This window comes from Numida meleagris, chromosome 5 (assembly GCF_002078875.1).
Source record: "Numida meleagris isolate 19003 breed g44 Domestic line chromosome 5, NumMel1.0, whole genome shotgun sequence".
NCBI classification, from domain to species: Eukaryota; Metazoa; Chordata; class Aves; order Galliformes; family Numididae; genus Numida; species Numida meleagris.
The window spans coordinates 47393826-47410595 of NC_034413.1; the positions used below are offsets into that span (position 1 = coordinate 47393826).

A 16770-nucleotide genomic window follows, 5' to 3' on the forward strand; every position below is an offset into this window, starting at 1 on the left:
GGGAGAGCCCGGAGCGGCGGCGGGGGTTGGGGCGGGAGAGCCGTCTCCGCTGCCGGCCAGGGACGTGCTCCGGCTGCCGGGCGGTTCCGCGCTCGGCGGAAACAAGAAACGGGAAAGGAAGGGAGCGGCGACGGGAGCCGGCGGCGGCCACCATTAGCTGGCGGGAGGAGGAGCGGCGGGTAGCAGCAGCAGCAGCAGCAGTAGCCGCGGGGGGCTGCAGGCGGAGCGCGAGCGGAGCCCCGGTGCCGCCGCCGCCGCCGCCAGCGGGAGCGTGCCCGCCGCCTCCGCCCTCTGCTCTGCGAGGGATCGCCGCCGCCCGCCCGCCGGGGGCTCCCCGAGCCGGGGCGAGGTGAGTAGGGGAGCCGCCCTCCGCCGGGGGGTGCGCCGCATCGCCCCTCGGGGCTGGCGGCTGAGGGGGAGCGGGCGGGCAGCGCCGCTTCCTGCCGCCTCCCTCGGCTCGCCGCGGGCTGCGGGCTGCGGGGAGACCGCGCTGGGCGGGGGGAGCGGGGCGGAGGAGCGTCCGGGGAATCGGCGAGGTGGCCGCACCCGCCCCACGCGTCGGCGGGGATGTTTTTTTCAAACCGAGCGTTTGCACGTCGATGACCGGCGGTGGTTTTCTGGTGCGTTCCCCGTGTAAGGCATGCCTCGGGGCGGGCTGGGCAGCGTGCCGGGGATGCGCGAGGGCTGCGGTGTACAGCATCCGAACAATGTCAGCTTGGGTGAGTGAGTCCCCACCCTGCGGAGCTGCGGGCGGGCGGGTCCCCCCCCCGCGGCACTGCCGAGCCCGGCGTGCTCCGGTCCTTTCTGATGGTGCAGGGGGAAGCGAGCGATCGGGGCTCGTAGCGGCGCGGCGGGGCTTTTTTGTTTGATTGCTTGTTTCAAATCCTGGGTCTTTCAGTCCTTTTAGCTATTGGACTTAGCGAAGGCAGGCTGGCGTGTGGAGGGCGAGGCTGTTGTCTGCATTGGTCCTCGTGAAGCTGAGGAGAGTGGGAGGTGTGTGTGTACATATTTATATATATTTATATATACATGTATCTGCACACTTAACTGTATCTGGGCGATCATTGGTGGTGGGAGGGGAAGGAGTGTCTGCATACGTGTGTGTCACGTGACCCACGTGAGACTGACACAGGTATACTTATTTTCTCCTGCATTTGTGTTAATTGTTTCAAGAAGGCAGTGACTTAACTGTCAATATTGGACGATTTGATTCGTTTTGGATATGTTGTCTTGAATGGCACAAAATAGCCACTGAAGTGTTTGGGTGGGCATGTTTTTCTTTTTGTTTTTTTTTTTTTTTTACCCAACTATAGGGATTGAGAAGGGAAAAGAACCATCAGTATGTGTAGTGTCTCTTCTGCTGGAGGGGTAGAGGTGCACTCAGTTTGGAGCAGTATCTCATACAGCTATTACACCTGGCTTACCATTCACATGGTGGAGGAATGGATCTACTGTTTCTGGGACTGAAGAATCATGCCCACACATAACTCTGTGCTAGCCATGAATGCCTCTTTTCATCTGTTCCCCCCCACTCCCTCGTCCTCTAGTTGGGGACACAATAGCTTGTAAAACTCTACTGAGCCAAAAAATAAATTTAGATGTTTAATGATAACGTATAATATATCTAAACCAGCAAACCTTTATATTTTACTATCTGTTTAATCAGCTTTTCTCTGCTAAGAAATTTTCTATAAGAACAGAGGAACAATCACTAGCTAAATCATCTTGGAAAACAAGAATATAAGTTCTGGGAATGTGTTAAACAGTAAGATTTGAAGATGTGGATGTATCCGAATTTAATATGCTTATATCCTTGGCAGGGTGTGGTGGATAGCAGAATACAGAGCTGGTATTTTGCACCTAAGTTGACATAGGATTTTCATCTCAGTGGGTGATACTTTAATGTACATTAGGGAGGATTTTACCTCTAGTAGAACAAAGAGGTAAGCAGTACTAAGGAATTTACTTGATACTTTTCTAGAAATTTCGTTTTCAGATAATTCCTTAAAATGGCTTAGTTTTTTGATTCATGTGACTTGCAACGAAGGGTCCTTTTGCCAGTGTTTCTCTGACTCAGCATCAGAGAAAGACAAGAGCAGTGATTCAAAAAACCCAAAAACAAACAGCACAGCTTATTAGATGTTAATCTCTCAAAATATTATTAAAAATAATGTGAAAAGGAACACTGACAGATTTTCGTAATTTCGAGTCTTGAAGCCATTGCTCTCATTTCTTAATTCAAAATATTATCTTCCCGTGGAGTAATGAGTTGATGTAAACTCTTTTGAACTTCCTGTGTATTACAACATCCTGCTTTTTTTTTTTTTAGTAAGGTAAACCATGGTACGGAGAACACCTGTTGATTTACAGGAATGTATGAGACAGCTTAGCTAACTTTTGTAGGTAATGGTTCATACAGCTGATTTTAAGAGGCTTTGTTTTTCAAGAGTGTGTCATGATACCTTGATTATCAGTATATGTGAACATCTCATTTCTCCAGTTCCTCAAGCCACTAACATTATTTCAGCTGCAAAGCCGTTGTGTTGCTTCTTCATTAATTATTTGTGGAATTATGAACATATGCTCCTTTGCCTCTCCTTTGGTGTCAGGATTTTTAATGAAGTGCTTTTGCCCCCCCCCCGAAAAGATGTGATTTCTTTGTGCTCTTTATTGAACACCTTCATGCTCTATTAGTCTTATCTCTATGACCACTAGGATTTCTGTTCCTTCTTAATGTCTTTCAACCACTAGAGGGGAAAAAAAAAAAATCTGTCAAACTGGGACAGAGTTAAATCTGACTCAGTTAGGCAAATAGTATGAGGAATAGCGCTGAAGATTGATCCCAGGCATGAAATAATCTAGATCACCATCTAAGTAGTAGAAAAATCCAAATCTCTTGCTCAATAAATGAAGCAAAAAGATTGCAGAAATAATCAGACTGCCTTTTCTGGTATGTTCACCAGTAGTTTTATTTCTGAATTTTAATGTAGAAGAGAATTGAAACAATGTTCTTCACAGCTTCTTTTTAACATCTGTTCATACTGAGGATCCTGCTGATAATATCTAGAACTTGTTACCGACACATAGTGGAGTGAGAGATGTTCAACTTGTATTTTAGCCCCAAGAATAAAGACTGACGGATGCTTGCTTTATGGGGATTTATACTGTTCTGTGCAATTGTTAGAAGATTATATATGCTGGTTTACAGCTGAATCAGGCAATATGAAGTAAGTTTTATAAAAGAGGCAATCGATTTCACCCTCAGTAAGTTTGCAGACGACACCAAGCTGGCTGGGAGTGTTGATCTGCCTGGGGGTAGAGAGGCCCTACAGAGAGATCTGGACAGGCTGGATCTCTGGGCTGAAGCCAATGGGATGAGGTTCAACAAGACCAAGGGCCGGGTCCTGCACTTGGGCCGCAACAACCCCAGGCAACGCTACAGGCTTGGAGCAGAGCGGCTGGAAGGTTGTGTGGAGGAAACAGACCTGGGGGTACTGGTCGATGCTCGGCTGAGCATGAGCCAGCAGTGTGCCCAGGTGGCCAAGAAGGCCAGTGGCATCCTGGCTTGTATCAGAAATAGTGTTGCCAGCAGGAGCAGGGAAGTCATTGTCCCTCTGTACTCAGCCCTGGTGAGGCCCCACCTCGAGTACTGTGTCCAGTTTTGGGCCTCTCACTGCAAGAAAGACATTGAGGCCCTGGAGCGTGTTCAGAGGAGGGCAACGAAGCTGGTGAGGGGTCTGGAGCACAGGCCTTCTGAGGAGCTGGTGAGGGAGCTGGGATTGTTCAGTGTGGAGAAGAGGAGGCTCAGGGGAGACCTTGTCACTCTCTATATCTACCTGAAGGGAGGTTGTAGTGAGCTGGGGGTCAGCCTCTTCTCTCTTGTAACTAGTGACAGGATGGGGGGGAATGGCCTCAAGTTGTGCTAGGGGAGATTTAGGCTGGACATTAGGAAATACTACTTTTCTGAAAGAGTGGTCAGGTGCTGGAATGGGCTGCCCAGGGAGGTGGTGGAGTCACCGTCCCTGGAGGTGTTCAAGAAACATTTAGATGTTGTGTTGAGAGACATGGTTTATTGGGGTTATTGGTGGTAGGTGGATGGTTGGACTGGATGATCTTGTAGGTCTTTTCCAACCTAGCTAATTCTATGATTCTATGATTTATTTTTATTACTCACAAAGGTTTAAGATGGTGTAGAAACAACACTAGACTGGCGAGTAGTCAAATTTACTGTATTTCTACATGGAATGTAACAAACTTGCGTTAATCTTCAGGAAATGTAACTTAAAAAGTAGTGTTGTATTATTAAGTAAATCCTCCTAAGAATTCAAAATATTTCTCTATCATAATTGGCTGTCACAGGTAATGACTTTAGGAATTCCATCTTTAGGAATGTCCGCAAGGTTAGAGTGCCACTGGAGAAAGCTATGCTGTAATTACCTGTTACAGTAGTTACTCAGATTATCAAGGGATTAATGTTTCTTCTTGGTCCTCTGCAAGCAATATCATCACCTAAAACTGCATTCATTCAAAATGGCATATTATTTTCAAAAGGTGAATACCAGGAAGTAGTTGTAAGTACCTAGTTAAAAGTATTAGAGAGGGAAAGAAGAGGGGTGGGGGGAAGGCTAGGAATTCCAGAGCTACTGTGAAAAATAGTTTTGAAATTTTTTAGTCTCAGAAAGAGGTTTTTATATGTCACTGTATTTCTAGTCTCATCTTGTGCATTTAAGATGGCGTACTCAGAAAGATGATTGAATCTTCATTGATTCTGGTGTTTCTCTTGAAGAGAGCAGAGTGTAAGCTGGAAGTTATAATATGAAAATATTATTGTGAATCTGGTGAGGGGGTTATTATACACAGTAGGAAAACTGCTATATTTACTTTTCTTGAGGAAATGTTTTCAAGCGTTGAAGAACTGAAGTCATTGCAGCTAAAAATGCACCCCTTTCGAGTATGGCAAATGGTAAATTGAATAAGGATTTTTCCTGTCTCATGACAGTTACAGTCCAATATTGGATGATTCAGATAATAGTGTATTCTTCTAACTATCATATCTGGCCTCTGCTGAGGTGTTCTGGTACTATTGCAAGGTGCCAGTGTTCTGTCATGTTCATAGATATGAAGAGAGCGGAGAGCTGTTTTGCTTAAGCTGTGTTAGCACAGATCCAAATCCCCTTACTGTTTCCTACAGTTTATTACAGCATAGTAGCCGATTTCTAGCAGATAGGGGATTAGAAAGTAAAAAAAAAAAGCAAGGGTGACAACATTGTCCAGTTCTGATCAGTTTGTGTCAGTGTTGTAATTTCATTTAGAAAAGGTCACTGAAAGTTAGAGAACCTTATAATTTCTCTCAAATGCATGTATGAAGTGGAAAAATAAGCTAAATAAAACAGGTACCATTTATCTCCTTCCATATTCTTCATCCTCTCTGATGTTTTCCCCATTATAAAGTCTTGGAACTGTTGCACAGGGACTGACAGAAATGATTGTTCATGAGCTTGTGAGAGTTGAGGGCAATGCTGGCAGCAGGGGGTTCTTTCCTGCTGCTAGTGCTAGGGTTGTTTTCTCTGGTCCTTCTCCCTCCCCAAAGACTTACCCTGTGCTGTGTTTTATAGGACCTGTAGTATTCTGTCATTTTCTTTTGCCTTGCTGCTTGGATTAAACAGGAGTGCGATTATTCTGTGCTGAGTTAGTAGGTATTACAGTTACTTTTGGTATTTTTTGTTGTTGTTGCCTTAGAGGCTTTTCTTCTGTGAGGGAACAGTTTAATAGTTTGCTCCTTAAGGAAAAGCTCTTAATAGTGTTTCTTGCTTTCCAGTGATACATAGATAGCCTTAATTTTGATTACAGTTGCTAGTTATCTGCTTTAAGAACAGCTGTTCTAGGCATAGAAAAGTTACTCATTCAACACTATCCTAGTCTTAATGACATGCACATAGCATGTCATTAATGACTGGATGATCTTATAGGTCTTTTCCAACCTGAGTAATTCTATGATAAAAATTATGAAGGCTAAGCTGTTGTTCTGCTCACAAAGAAAAAAAAAAACTTCCTCTCAGGTTCTTGGTGATACCAAAGTATTCACAGGTAGGCTAACAGTCCTATACAGAAAGAGGAACAGAACTCACCCAGCTGCTGAAGGGGCTCTCTGGCTGTGCAGCACTCTTTCTCAGCAGCAGCCTAGATCCAAGAGATGCTCTCCCAGCAATGGCTGGCCCTTTCATGAGCCTGGGGGGACTGTACCCTGTGCCCACCCCTTCTGGTCAGGTGGGAAGCACAGGTGCAAACAATTTGCCTGTGCTCCCTGGGCCAGCCGCACCCCTTCACCAGGTGCTCAATCACCACTTCAAGCCCTGACCTAACCGTTCCCCTGCAGTTGTTGAAGTGTTAGAAGTGCATAGGATGTGAGTTGAGTGTTGATAAAATAATCTTGTCTGAAACAGTTGTCTGATATCATTGTTGCGGTTACATCTCTTCAGTATGCATTGTGAAACTGCCTGCTGAGGGTAAGTGCAATATTAAAAGCTGAGTGAGTTACTGCATGCTGTGAAAAGTGTTACCTTTTACAAAGTAGAATTCATAAAAGTGTTTTGTTTTGTTGTGGAATTTTGTTCTTTTGGAACATTCAGATGGTGTTAAGACAGTTTTTCCCAAACTGTATTGTTTTAATCAGAAGTGAAAAAAATTGAGTTTCTTTTTCACGTTTCTGGATTTCTTTTCTGTCTTTAAATTGACTGTTAGGATAAAATACCATTTCGTTCAAAACGCCTGTGAGATTAGTTTAACCGTGGAGAAAATATGCTGAAACTGACAGATTTTCCTCTCTGTCAAAGGGTTGGTAGACTTGTGGTGTTATGTTACATTTGACTATGTGAAGTAGCTGAATTGATCCTTGCCAATATACTTGTACTGAAAAGACAAATGTTCAGAAGGAAACTGGGTCTTGCTGGCTTTCCATCAATCTATCTCTTCATGATGAGGTGTTACTAGTTAGATTTCATTATAGGCACTACAGAAGATAATGTTAGAAAAACAAATCTACATTTTTTTTTGGAGGAAGTAGAGTTGCTTCACGTAGCACTAAAAACTTCCAGTTGTTAATCTTCGTACAAGTGCATAGCATTTAGGCTTGGTATAGCCACAGGTTTGCTTGTCTCCTTGGTGGCGCTGACTTGGTCTTGTCTTTTTAGTAAAATTCCCTTCAATATCTTTCTAGCAGGTCCTTAATGAAATGGTGTTAATAAGAGCACAAATGAAGCAAATGAGATTAGAGATGACTTTTTTTCTTCCTTTCTTGGCTGAAATGTCATTAGGTCTTACCTAGCTTTAGGGAACACTAAACTGTTGTGCATTAAGGGTACCCTCTTGAAAAGGAGAGGCTGGGGAGATTTAATCCTCATAAATTCTGTAATCCACTTTACAGCAGGATCCATGACATTCCAGACTGGTAAAATGGAAGGGGTGATGAGTTGTGGTGAAGGATGGAAGTTAACTGGGAAGCTGTTGAGAGAGATAGAGAGGCTATACTCTTGTATACATCTTTTTAGACTGTGATTATATACTTCAGTAAAATGAGTGGTTCTCATATGCCTGGGATGTAAAAACATTATTTCAAGTAAAGACAAACTCCTTTTTCAGGCTGCTGTTTGCATTTTAAGAGTATTAAAAGTTATTTATACAGAGTTTCAGAATCATCTTAGTAAATAATGCACTACGATTTCATAAATGCATTTGTTTGCACATCCAGATGACAAATATTATCTACGCTTATTTTTTGTGAAAGCTGGTTTACAAAACTGAGGTGTATTCAAGCTGAATATTGGAAACAAGTTTTCAAGATGTTTTCAAACATCTCGTGAGTAAAGGTGCTTTCTGCAGCTTAACAATTGTTGTCCAAAGGTGAAAATATCATGGGAAGCTTATTAGTTTTGCAGAAATACTGTCCTTGCATACTAATTGCTTTAATTCTAATCCTGTGCTTTTCTACTTGGTCTCTTAACTCACTGCTTGTTACTCCTCTCCTTTATGGCCTAGAACAATAAGTAGTGAATTACAGAATATTTGTATTCCCACCACAAAGGTGAAAACACATTATTGTGACCATGATAGAGTTCTCTCTGGTTTTCTCATATTATTTTCTGGAAGTATGGTACAAAGATCAGAAGCTCTTAAATTTGAGTTACCTCTGAAACATTGCTGCAGGAATGCGGACTCTGTTATGAAAGAGCCTGGGGGGAAAGAAAAAAAAGAAAACTTTCTGAAGTCATATTATCTGGATATTTGTGAAGTTAGTATACATTTACCCTTAACTGTGTGTTTAAGGTAATAGTTTGTGTCCAGATACTGAAGAGTAGCGAGTGGTATGTGTGATTCTGTCATATCTTCTCATCAGCTCTTAACAGAGAATCGTTACTGGTACGTAGTGTAAGCAGATAGTCAAGTGCAGATTTGTCTCTGTGTAGTTTCTGTAATTGGAAATAGCCCCCAGCAAATTTTCAGGAATGTGCACAAAAAAATTTACCTGGAGTGGCGTCTACCACTGTTATTTACAGTGATGCTGAGTACTGGGTTGTTCTGAACTATACCTGCGAATACCTCACATGTAGTTCTTCTGTGCAGCATTGATGTCTGTGTAAATTCATCCACCTAGAATACGTAACTGTTCCCTTTTGTTCCTGTGCTTTTGGAATAACTGAAGGTGGCAGTACACTAACAAATTAGCCTTAGGATATTTTGTGCTGATAATGATATTTTTTGTTGTTGTTTTTCTTTGTCCGATTTGTAATTCGTTTCTTCTTTGGCCAAAAATATGCAAATCTTTTTTTCTGAAGTGGCCAAACTCCTACAGCAGGAATGAGTGTCTCTTGTTCTAGACCATCCTGTGGTCAAGAGAACAGTCTTGAATTTCCTCTGTTGAGAGAAGATGACTTTCCTCAGTCTATTACAGCCTCTTTAAAAGCACTTGCTGAGTAATTGCATAAAGGATACAGATTCTTCCGCTGATGTCTTAAAGAACAAGGCACTCTGTGGAAAAGATGGTCATGTCTATTCAAGCTTCCTTCAGGGCTCATAGCTTAGGGAGATTCCTGCCAGTTGTTCTGTGTAAGGCACATGGCTGCTGGATTGCATCTCTACTTAAAATAACGCCTCACTCTTTGGTAATGTGCTGATGTCTATTCCTAGGCAGTTTCCTGTTCATGTACAATTGGTTTTCATTTCATACTGACTTGCTTAGTTCGTGCCTATATAGTGATGAGGCATCTTGCATGGGATTTTTGATTCCATGCCAGAAGCCAAGCATTCCAAGCTCTTTTTAATTTATTGTTTAGCCATTTTGTTTCCTGCTGCTTTTCTTACTAGCAGAAGGATCACCATAATCTTGTTGCACTTTCTAAACTTGAGTTAACTATTGTCAGAATCTGTTTTCTTTTGATACAGTAATAAAGGTTTGGACTTCCCAGGTGCCTGTAACCAGTTGACTAAAGACATTTATACAAATGTGTTTAATAGAGCGTTTAAAAATTTCTAGTGGTTTGGGTTGTACTTGTTTGATGGCTTTAGAAAAACATTTTTATCTACTAAATAGTGGGGAAAAAAAACACACAGTAGTAGTTTTCACTCACTAGTAACTTTGCGAAGTAGTAAAAGCAACTTGTCACTTCCTTTGGCCATCTCCGAGCATGCCACAGGTCAGGAAAACAATTCTACCTGAAGCTGGATAAGAGATGATCACTCTTATTTTCACCTCGACTGAGGTACATCTACCAATAAGTAACTTAATGATATCTTATGATCGGTTCTGTGAAACTGAAAGGCTCTTTGTCAGACTGATGTGAGTACCAGCAATAAATTCCTGCCCACGTAGGAAGGAAAGGAATTACTTTCTTTAATTAAATATTTGGTTGTTCTGGGTTAGAGAGCTCAGAGATCCTCTATAAAGTGCATAGCAGAAGTGAAGTCTCATTTTCAATAATTACATGAAAGAGGGGCCTCATAGAAAAGCATGGCTGTTGTCTTCCCTTCTAGCAGCTGGCAGAGCAGAAAATCAAAGCAATAGGGAAATGAATGAAATTCTTAAGAAGAACCACATATTAATGTCACATTTCTTCAAGCGAAGCATGCAGTGTCTTCATGAAGACTACTCTGTATTAACTAAATTCTAGCTGATAGTGCAACATACGGCTTAAGCTTTTGAGCTTGCTATCCTAGTTAGTGATAAATCAGAGTTTCTTGTTTAAAAAGCAGCAGCAACAAAGAGCAACCACTCAAAAGCTTGTGGTTAGATTGAATGAAACTTTCTGTTGTTGTATTGATTATTCCTATTTAGTTTGAATTGTGCAAGAACTTGAAAAAGCTCCTCAAAACCAAATATAAAAAAAAAAGCCCTTGGAGTGACTTACTACTGCTTTGTGACATCAAACCCTAAATTATCTTTTATTGTGTGAAATGGAATATTCCTGGAATGACTAACACGCATTGAAGAGTTGAAAGTTCAGTGTAAAGCAAACAAAGTATTTTCAGACTGCGCACTTTCAACTTCAGTGGTGTTTCGTTTCTGAAAAGCGATGCCTTAAGTGTCTGTCTTTGAAAAGACAGGTCACTTAATCTTCATTCTCCTGAAGTACCAGGTAATATTTACAGCTGTCATGTAGGAACTTAGCTTGGGTAGACTGTTACTCACCAGACTTCTGGGTTTGAGTTTCTGTCTTTATTTCTGGGCCTAGATCTTTCAAAAGTATACTAGATTAGTGTGCCCTTCAAATTTAAAATACACATGATATAGGAAAAAAACATCTTCACTTGAAATTATTTTCATTTAATGTACAGGCTGTTTGCTATCATGATTGTAATGAAAAGAGTTTATATTTAACTGTTGTTACTTGCTTTCTAGTCTGATATTTAACTGTTGTTTGCTTTCTAGTCTGAAGGCTAATCTAAGTGCACTACTTGAGGCATGTTTCTGCATTATTTGTAACATTTGAAATTATTCCTTGTATCTGTAGCACCTTCTGACCATGGATGTCTAAACTCATTCTTGTGAGCCGGATGCTTTCTATTTTGAGGATGCCTTTATGAATTGTTACATCCCTGTATACTGTGACAGTGGACCAGCTACATCTTCATAACAAATCTTTGGCCAGGTACATCTTTGTAGCATTTGAGAAACAAGAAGTGAGCCCCATACCAGTAATATATTAGGTAAGAAGTGTTTGTACAACAATGGGGGATATGCGCTTAGCAGAACTTAAGCAGTGCTTTACCAGGACTTTCTTTTAGTTGCTTGAACTTGCTGAGCATAAAATCCTCCATACATTCTGAACTTGGTCCCCATCAGTTTAATTTATTTTTCATTCTTGAAGGTACACAATCTTCCTTTTGTTTAGAACATATCTATTTGAGATTAGAAGGTCAGAATCCCCTTCCCCCCTCTTTATTTATTTATTTTGTATTTGAGATTATTATTAACTGTCTGAGATGAGGTTAGTCTTCCCTTTGATATATCTGTTGCCAGGCTGTGAGCATTTTGAGAGTAACATTTCTATAGACCTGATCTGATTAAACATGATAAAATGTTACAAGACTAGGTAGATCCCTGTTCCAGGTAATGCCACCTAAATATTTCTTTTGCTATTTTCACTGAGTTGAAAAGTGAGATAAATGGCCAGTTGTGCTCTCATGAAAATGTTAAAAGTGACAGCTGACCTTATGTTGTCTGCATTCTTTTTGCCTTCCAGTATGGTTTTAAATACTTGATTTTACAACTGAGTGTGCTTTCACCATGTTGTGATGTGCCATAGCAGTTGAGAAGGCATAGCCTGCTAGCAAATTTGGCAGCTGCTTCTTCATTCCTAAAATGACTTTTGCTGGTTTGCTTTCCTTAAAATGTTGGTATTTAATCAAGATTCAGGCAATATGGACGTTCAAACCAAATCACTGGAGCGATAGCCATTGTTCAAAACTAGACTTGGGGGTGTGAAGCTTTTTTATTATTTTTTTAATAATATATAATTTGGAAAATGTAGCTGTTAACTAGTTAAAATGCTTGATTTGTTCACTTTTTTTGGTAAGAATTTTTTTAAAATTTTGCTTGACAGTAGTCTTTATGGTTATTTGTTAGTGCCATGATTATTAAAGTAAGGAAGACCACTTCATGTGGAATTGAAGATAAAAGAATACCTTCATTTACTCAGTATTTTTTTTTTTTTTTGTAACTTCTGAAATTCAGCTTGTCTCTGCAGTGTTACTACCATCGTTTCACTGGAGCCAGCAGGGTAGCAGCTGTCTTATCCTGTGTGCACATATATAGACAATTCTCAGTGCGACTAGTTTGAATGTTTGGTTTGAGGCTTCTTTATTAACAGTAGTAAATAATGATGATCTTCCTGACACTTGCTGTCATGGAGCAGCCTGGTATTTAATGGATTGAGAATTTAATAGATGCAGATCAAGAACTTTGTAGTTCTTGTTTATTTGTTTGCTTTGCCATTATATACATGTTTAGAAAATCTGTTTGTAACTAACTCTGGTCTTTCTCTTTCCAAAGATGAGCAAGATATGTACTGAAATTATGTCCCTGACTCTACATTCTCTAAATAATTGATTTGTACCTTCTGTGTATTGCTAGTCTTTTTTTGGTGTCTTGAGGAATATAACATTACTTAAAAAGAGGAAGTTAGGGCTGCCACAGAGGAAGCATTATGTTATGGATTAAATGCTGTCTTTGTCTTTTTCTACAGTCTCTCTTGTTGCATGTATGCTTTTTTTTTTCTTTATACAGTTTCCAGTTGTATATCTGAGTTGCGGACAGCTATAGTAGTTTAGAACATTCTATGTGTAGTTAGTTCCCTGGTACTGATCTTGGAATGTTTGTTTCTGCAATGCTGCTTGATTTGAAACTGGACAGGTAGAAAAATACTCTTCTTTCTGTCCACTATTGCTTCCTGTATTTGAGCTTATATTTGCACATGTGCTCTTAAGTTTTGGCTACAACTGTCCAGTAGGAGAGACTGTGAACACTGAGAATTGGACAGAAAGTTGTTCTTGATGTTCCCCATCTCAAAGTGTACATAAGGGAGATTGAATAGTATGATTAGCTATGTTCCTGTATTGTGCTATGTGCATGTTTTCTCTCACTGGGAGAAATTCTTCTGACGCACTAGAATTGAAGAATGGGTTGGTAACTTGTTTTCCATGACTTGCTTGCATTTTTTTTTCTTAATATAAGTTTGCAGGAGTAAACTGAGCTTGGAATTAATCTTACTAGTTAGCTTAGAGAGCTGTGAATGATATGAAACATTCTAACTTTGAAGATTGTCATACCGTATGTAGGTTGAGAACTATCCATCAGTGGAGATTATATCATCTGAAATTAGAGTACTTTTTTGTGACATACATGCAGTTACTAATTAGTGGACTATCTTTTGTTGTTTTACTCATGTTTACTCTTCAGGAGCTGCTTGAGTTGGTTTGTTAATAAGATTGAAATTGTTGTTTAACAATGACACCCCAAGTCAGGAATATGAAACCAGATTTTTAAACACATCTATGGTTTTTCTTATGGAAACTTAACCTATGAAAGGAGTAAGTGTCTTCTGTACTGAGTTTTGGATAGTGTGATGAGCATTTTCCACCAGTAACATTAAGCTGTAAATGTTTTGAGGAGTATTTTGTCTGATCTTCTACCATACCTTACTGATGCAGAAAGTGTTGGTATTCTGAAGAGTCCTGATTTGGATGCGGTGACTTCTTGATAAAAGAATTTTCTTCTTGGAGTTTGGATTGTGCAGACTTGGTCTACAGAATTACATTGATGTTCTATTATATGCGTGAGCCAGATATCTTAATTTTAGGTATGTTTCTCAAATACTGGGGTCTGAAGTTCCCAACTGCAGATGCTACATCTTACCTTTTTGCTTCCCTTCTTTATAGAGCTGATGCAACTGGCTGTGGGACACTCTGTGGCTTATAATTAAGCTGTTTCATCTCCAGATCCTGTAAATGGTTGTACTGAATGAATAGTGACAGTGATGTACAAGTAGCGCTGCCAGGTGTGAATTCCTGGTGGTCATTCTCAACAGTATTGCCATGGGACCAGCCAGTCAGTTCCCTTAATACCTGAGAAGATCCACTGGCAGTTCTGTAATATCAGTTACAGCTGTTCTGTCTGCTCACTTGCAGCTAGATGTGGAGTCACCTACTGTTGATGGTATTAGCTACTCTCCAGGAAGTAAGTGATGAATTTTGGATAGCTTCTTGACTAAAACTTCCATGTACACGTTGATGATCATTAATTTAAGGAATGACTATTATACTGACATTGCACTGATTACAATTTTGTCAAGCTTTTGCTACGCTGCTGTATATTCTACGTATGTTCTGTATATACTACTGTACGCCTCTATGTCTAGCATGTTTTATTATCAGATGTGCAAAAAAGACACTAGAGTAAATGTATCCCACTGCGATATGTCGTGAAGATAACAACTTTCTCCTGTTATAATTTTCTGACCTCTCTAATACAGATGCTGCTAAAAAGCGATGTCAGTGAATACTAAGAATTCACCCTTGGTCCATGTGACCAGCTGTGTTAAAGCACTGCAATAATACCAGTGAGTGGAAATCTTTCCAAACTTTCTTTTACTGATTTCTGGGCTTCTTTTTCATACAGAAGGCGAGCTTTTCTCAGGTTTTTCTTTCCTTGAAAAAGGGAAGTTTGTTTTTTTTTTTTTTTATATACATTTTGGAGGTTTTTTTTCCAGTTTTTGACTTGTAAAATCGAATTTTAAATTGAAAACTTCTCCTTTTATATAACATCGTCCAGTCCAGAATGAACTATTGTAAGTCTAATGTTTATTGCCTTTTTAATACCACTTTTCTTCCTTTTGCTGTCACTTCCTCTTGGAAAAAGAAGACTTAAGTTGCTTTAGATCAGTCAAAAGATTTACATAGAGAAAGTTGGATTTTCTGGTTTCACGTGACAAATTCATGGATTGTCTCCTGCATCCTGTAGATAGTTTAGTCTTAACCTTTTTCTTATGATGGGAAGCAGAAATCTTCTGGTTCCTTTCAGTAGTTGATTATGAGAGGGGTTTGATGTGTTTATACTTACGTGGGAGCTTTGCATGAGAAATCTCCAGTGCCAAAATGAAGTGGTTGGGATTAGTCATCTCAGCAGTTTTTTGAAGGTTTTTGCAGTAGGAAAAGCCTAGTTTGCTGGGGGAAAAAAAAACAGTAATAGAAGTTAGAAATTATGCTAAATGCCTTGTTCTTGTCTTTCATCTAATTCTTATATCACATAACCTACAAACTGAATTTGTGGATGATCTTTTGTGTTTAGGCATGATACTGTCGACTAGAATATTTTTAAAAAAATTATATTCTGAGGTTAGTTTTGTTGTGGCATTTGAAATACTTTACTTAGTGATATTGACAGGAATAGGGGATTTTCCTAAACTTTTCTTTTGTACTTTATTACATGTTTCTGTTGTCTTTGACCTGATTTCACAGTCTGATTATTCTTTTTCTTTCTTTCTTTTTTTCTGCCCCAACATACAAAATCAATTTGGCTTTAAATTCCAATTTATACATAAGTACGTATGGAGAAGATACATCAGAACTCCTTAGAAACCATTTAGTCTACATTAAGTTTGGATGTTGAACTGAGGGACGTGGTTTAGTGGGAAATACTGGTGATAGGTGGACGGTTGGACTGGATAATCTGGAGGTCTTTTCCAACTTTGGTGATTCTATGATGCTATATATGGCTCAGATGTTGGTGGATACTTTTATTTCTGTGCATAATGGTTTGCTATCATTTGACCTGTTTAAAACTGTTGCTTTGAATTATGTCAAATACTTTCAGCTACTGAGTGACATACACTGTAATTTAATCTCATTCCTCTCTTGATATGGCTATGTGCTATGAAAATTCAGATGCATTGTATGTTATGAAGTTGACTCTGTTATTTCCTTTATTATTTTATTTTTAGGTTCCAAAGTTAACTTCCCTCATTTATGCTCAAAGCCAGCCAAGTTCTGTCTCATCAGGCTGCAGCGTGAAAACCCATTTTCCTCGTGAAATGTTTAATCCAAAATCTAGCTATATAACAGCACACTGTTGTGCTTGTGCCACATTGTCATCCTGAAAAGCAATGAAAGTGTTCTTGGATGTTAGGCTTAAAATTAAAAAGCACTAATCATGTTCTGAAAATAATTTATGAAACTTAGAATATTCATTTTAAAATCAGATTTTCTTACGTTTGTTGATTTTACTGATGTGTCATGTTAATTGAAAAGACGAAGTTCTACTTTGTTCTAATTTTCCTTCTTTTTAGGTGTTCCTTGCTTGTTTTTGAAGACTCGGAGTCAAACAGTTTCTTTACAGTTTTAGGTCTACTTTTACTATTGCACAGGAGGAGAGGGGAGATTAATTTCAAGGGATACCTTGATGAAGGAGCTGCATTTTTAGCTGCATTACTATGTTCTCTAGCCATCCCTCTGCATACCCTGGTGTTAGTCAAGTGAACTACCTGCTGTGATGTTTGTGGTCAAGGTGAGATGCCCCAACCTGAATGAAAGGGGCAAGAGTGGTAGTACATCCATCTTGAGATGGAATGATGTCTCTAATTCTGAATATGGAATATGACAGAGTATGTCACCTGTGTTAGATTTCAGGACCTCACTGCATTGCAGTGTTACCCTCCTGCTGATGGAAACAGATGTGTGACACAAGAAAACGCAGCATTCCTTTACAGTCTGAATGTGATCCAT

General features: G+C 39.8%; 1 protein-coding gene across 6 annotated transcripts in view; it reads left to right on the forward strand.

Annotated features, from left to right (window-relative positions):
- The window catches only part of RAPH1 (Ras association (RalGDS/AF-6) and pleckstrin homology domains 1), a 90630-nt gene continuing 73866 nt past the window's right edge, over nucleotides 7-16770 (forward strand). The window contains exons 1-2 of one of the 6 annotated variants that reach the window (XM_021397489.1): nucleotides 7-349; nucleotides 899-993. Coding sequence is in view for 4 of the 6 variants with exons in the window: in XM_021397486.1 (XP_021253161.1) it covers nucleotides 600-719 (120 nt within the window). In the remaining 2 variants the exon portion in view is untranslated. Of the gene's footprint in view, nucleotides 350-536; nucleotides 720-898; nucleotides 994-16770 lie in introns of those variants that run through there. The other 5 variants (XM_021397488.1, XM_021397486.1, XM_021397490.1 and 2 more) reach the window with 5 other exon arrangements.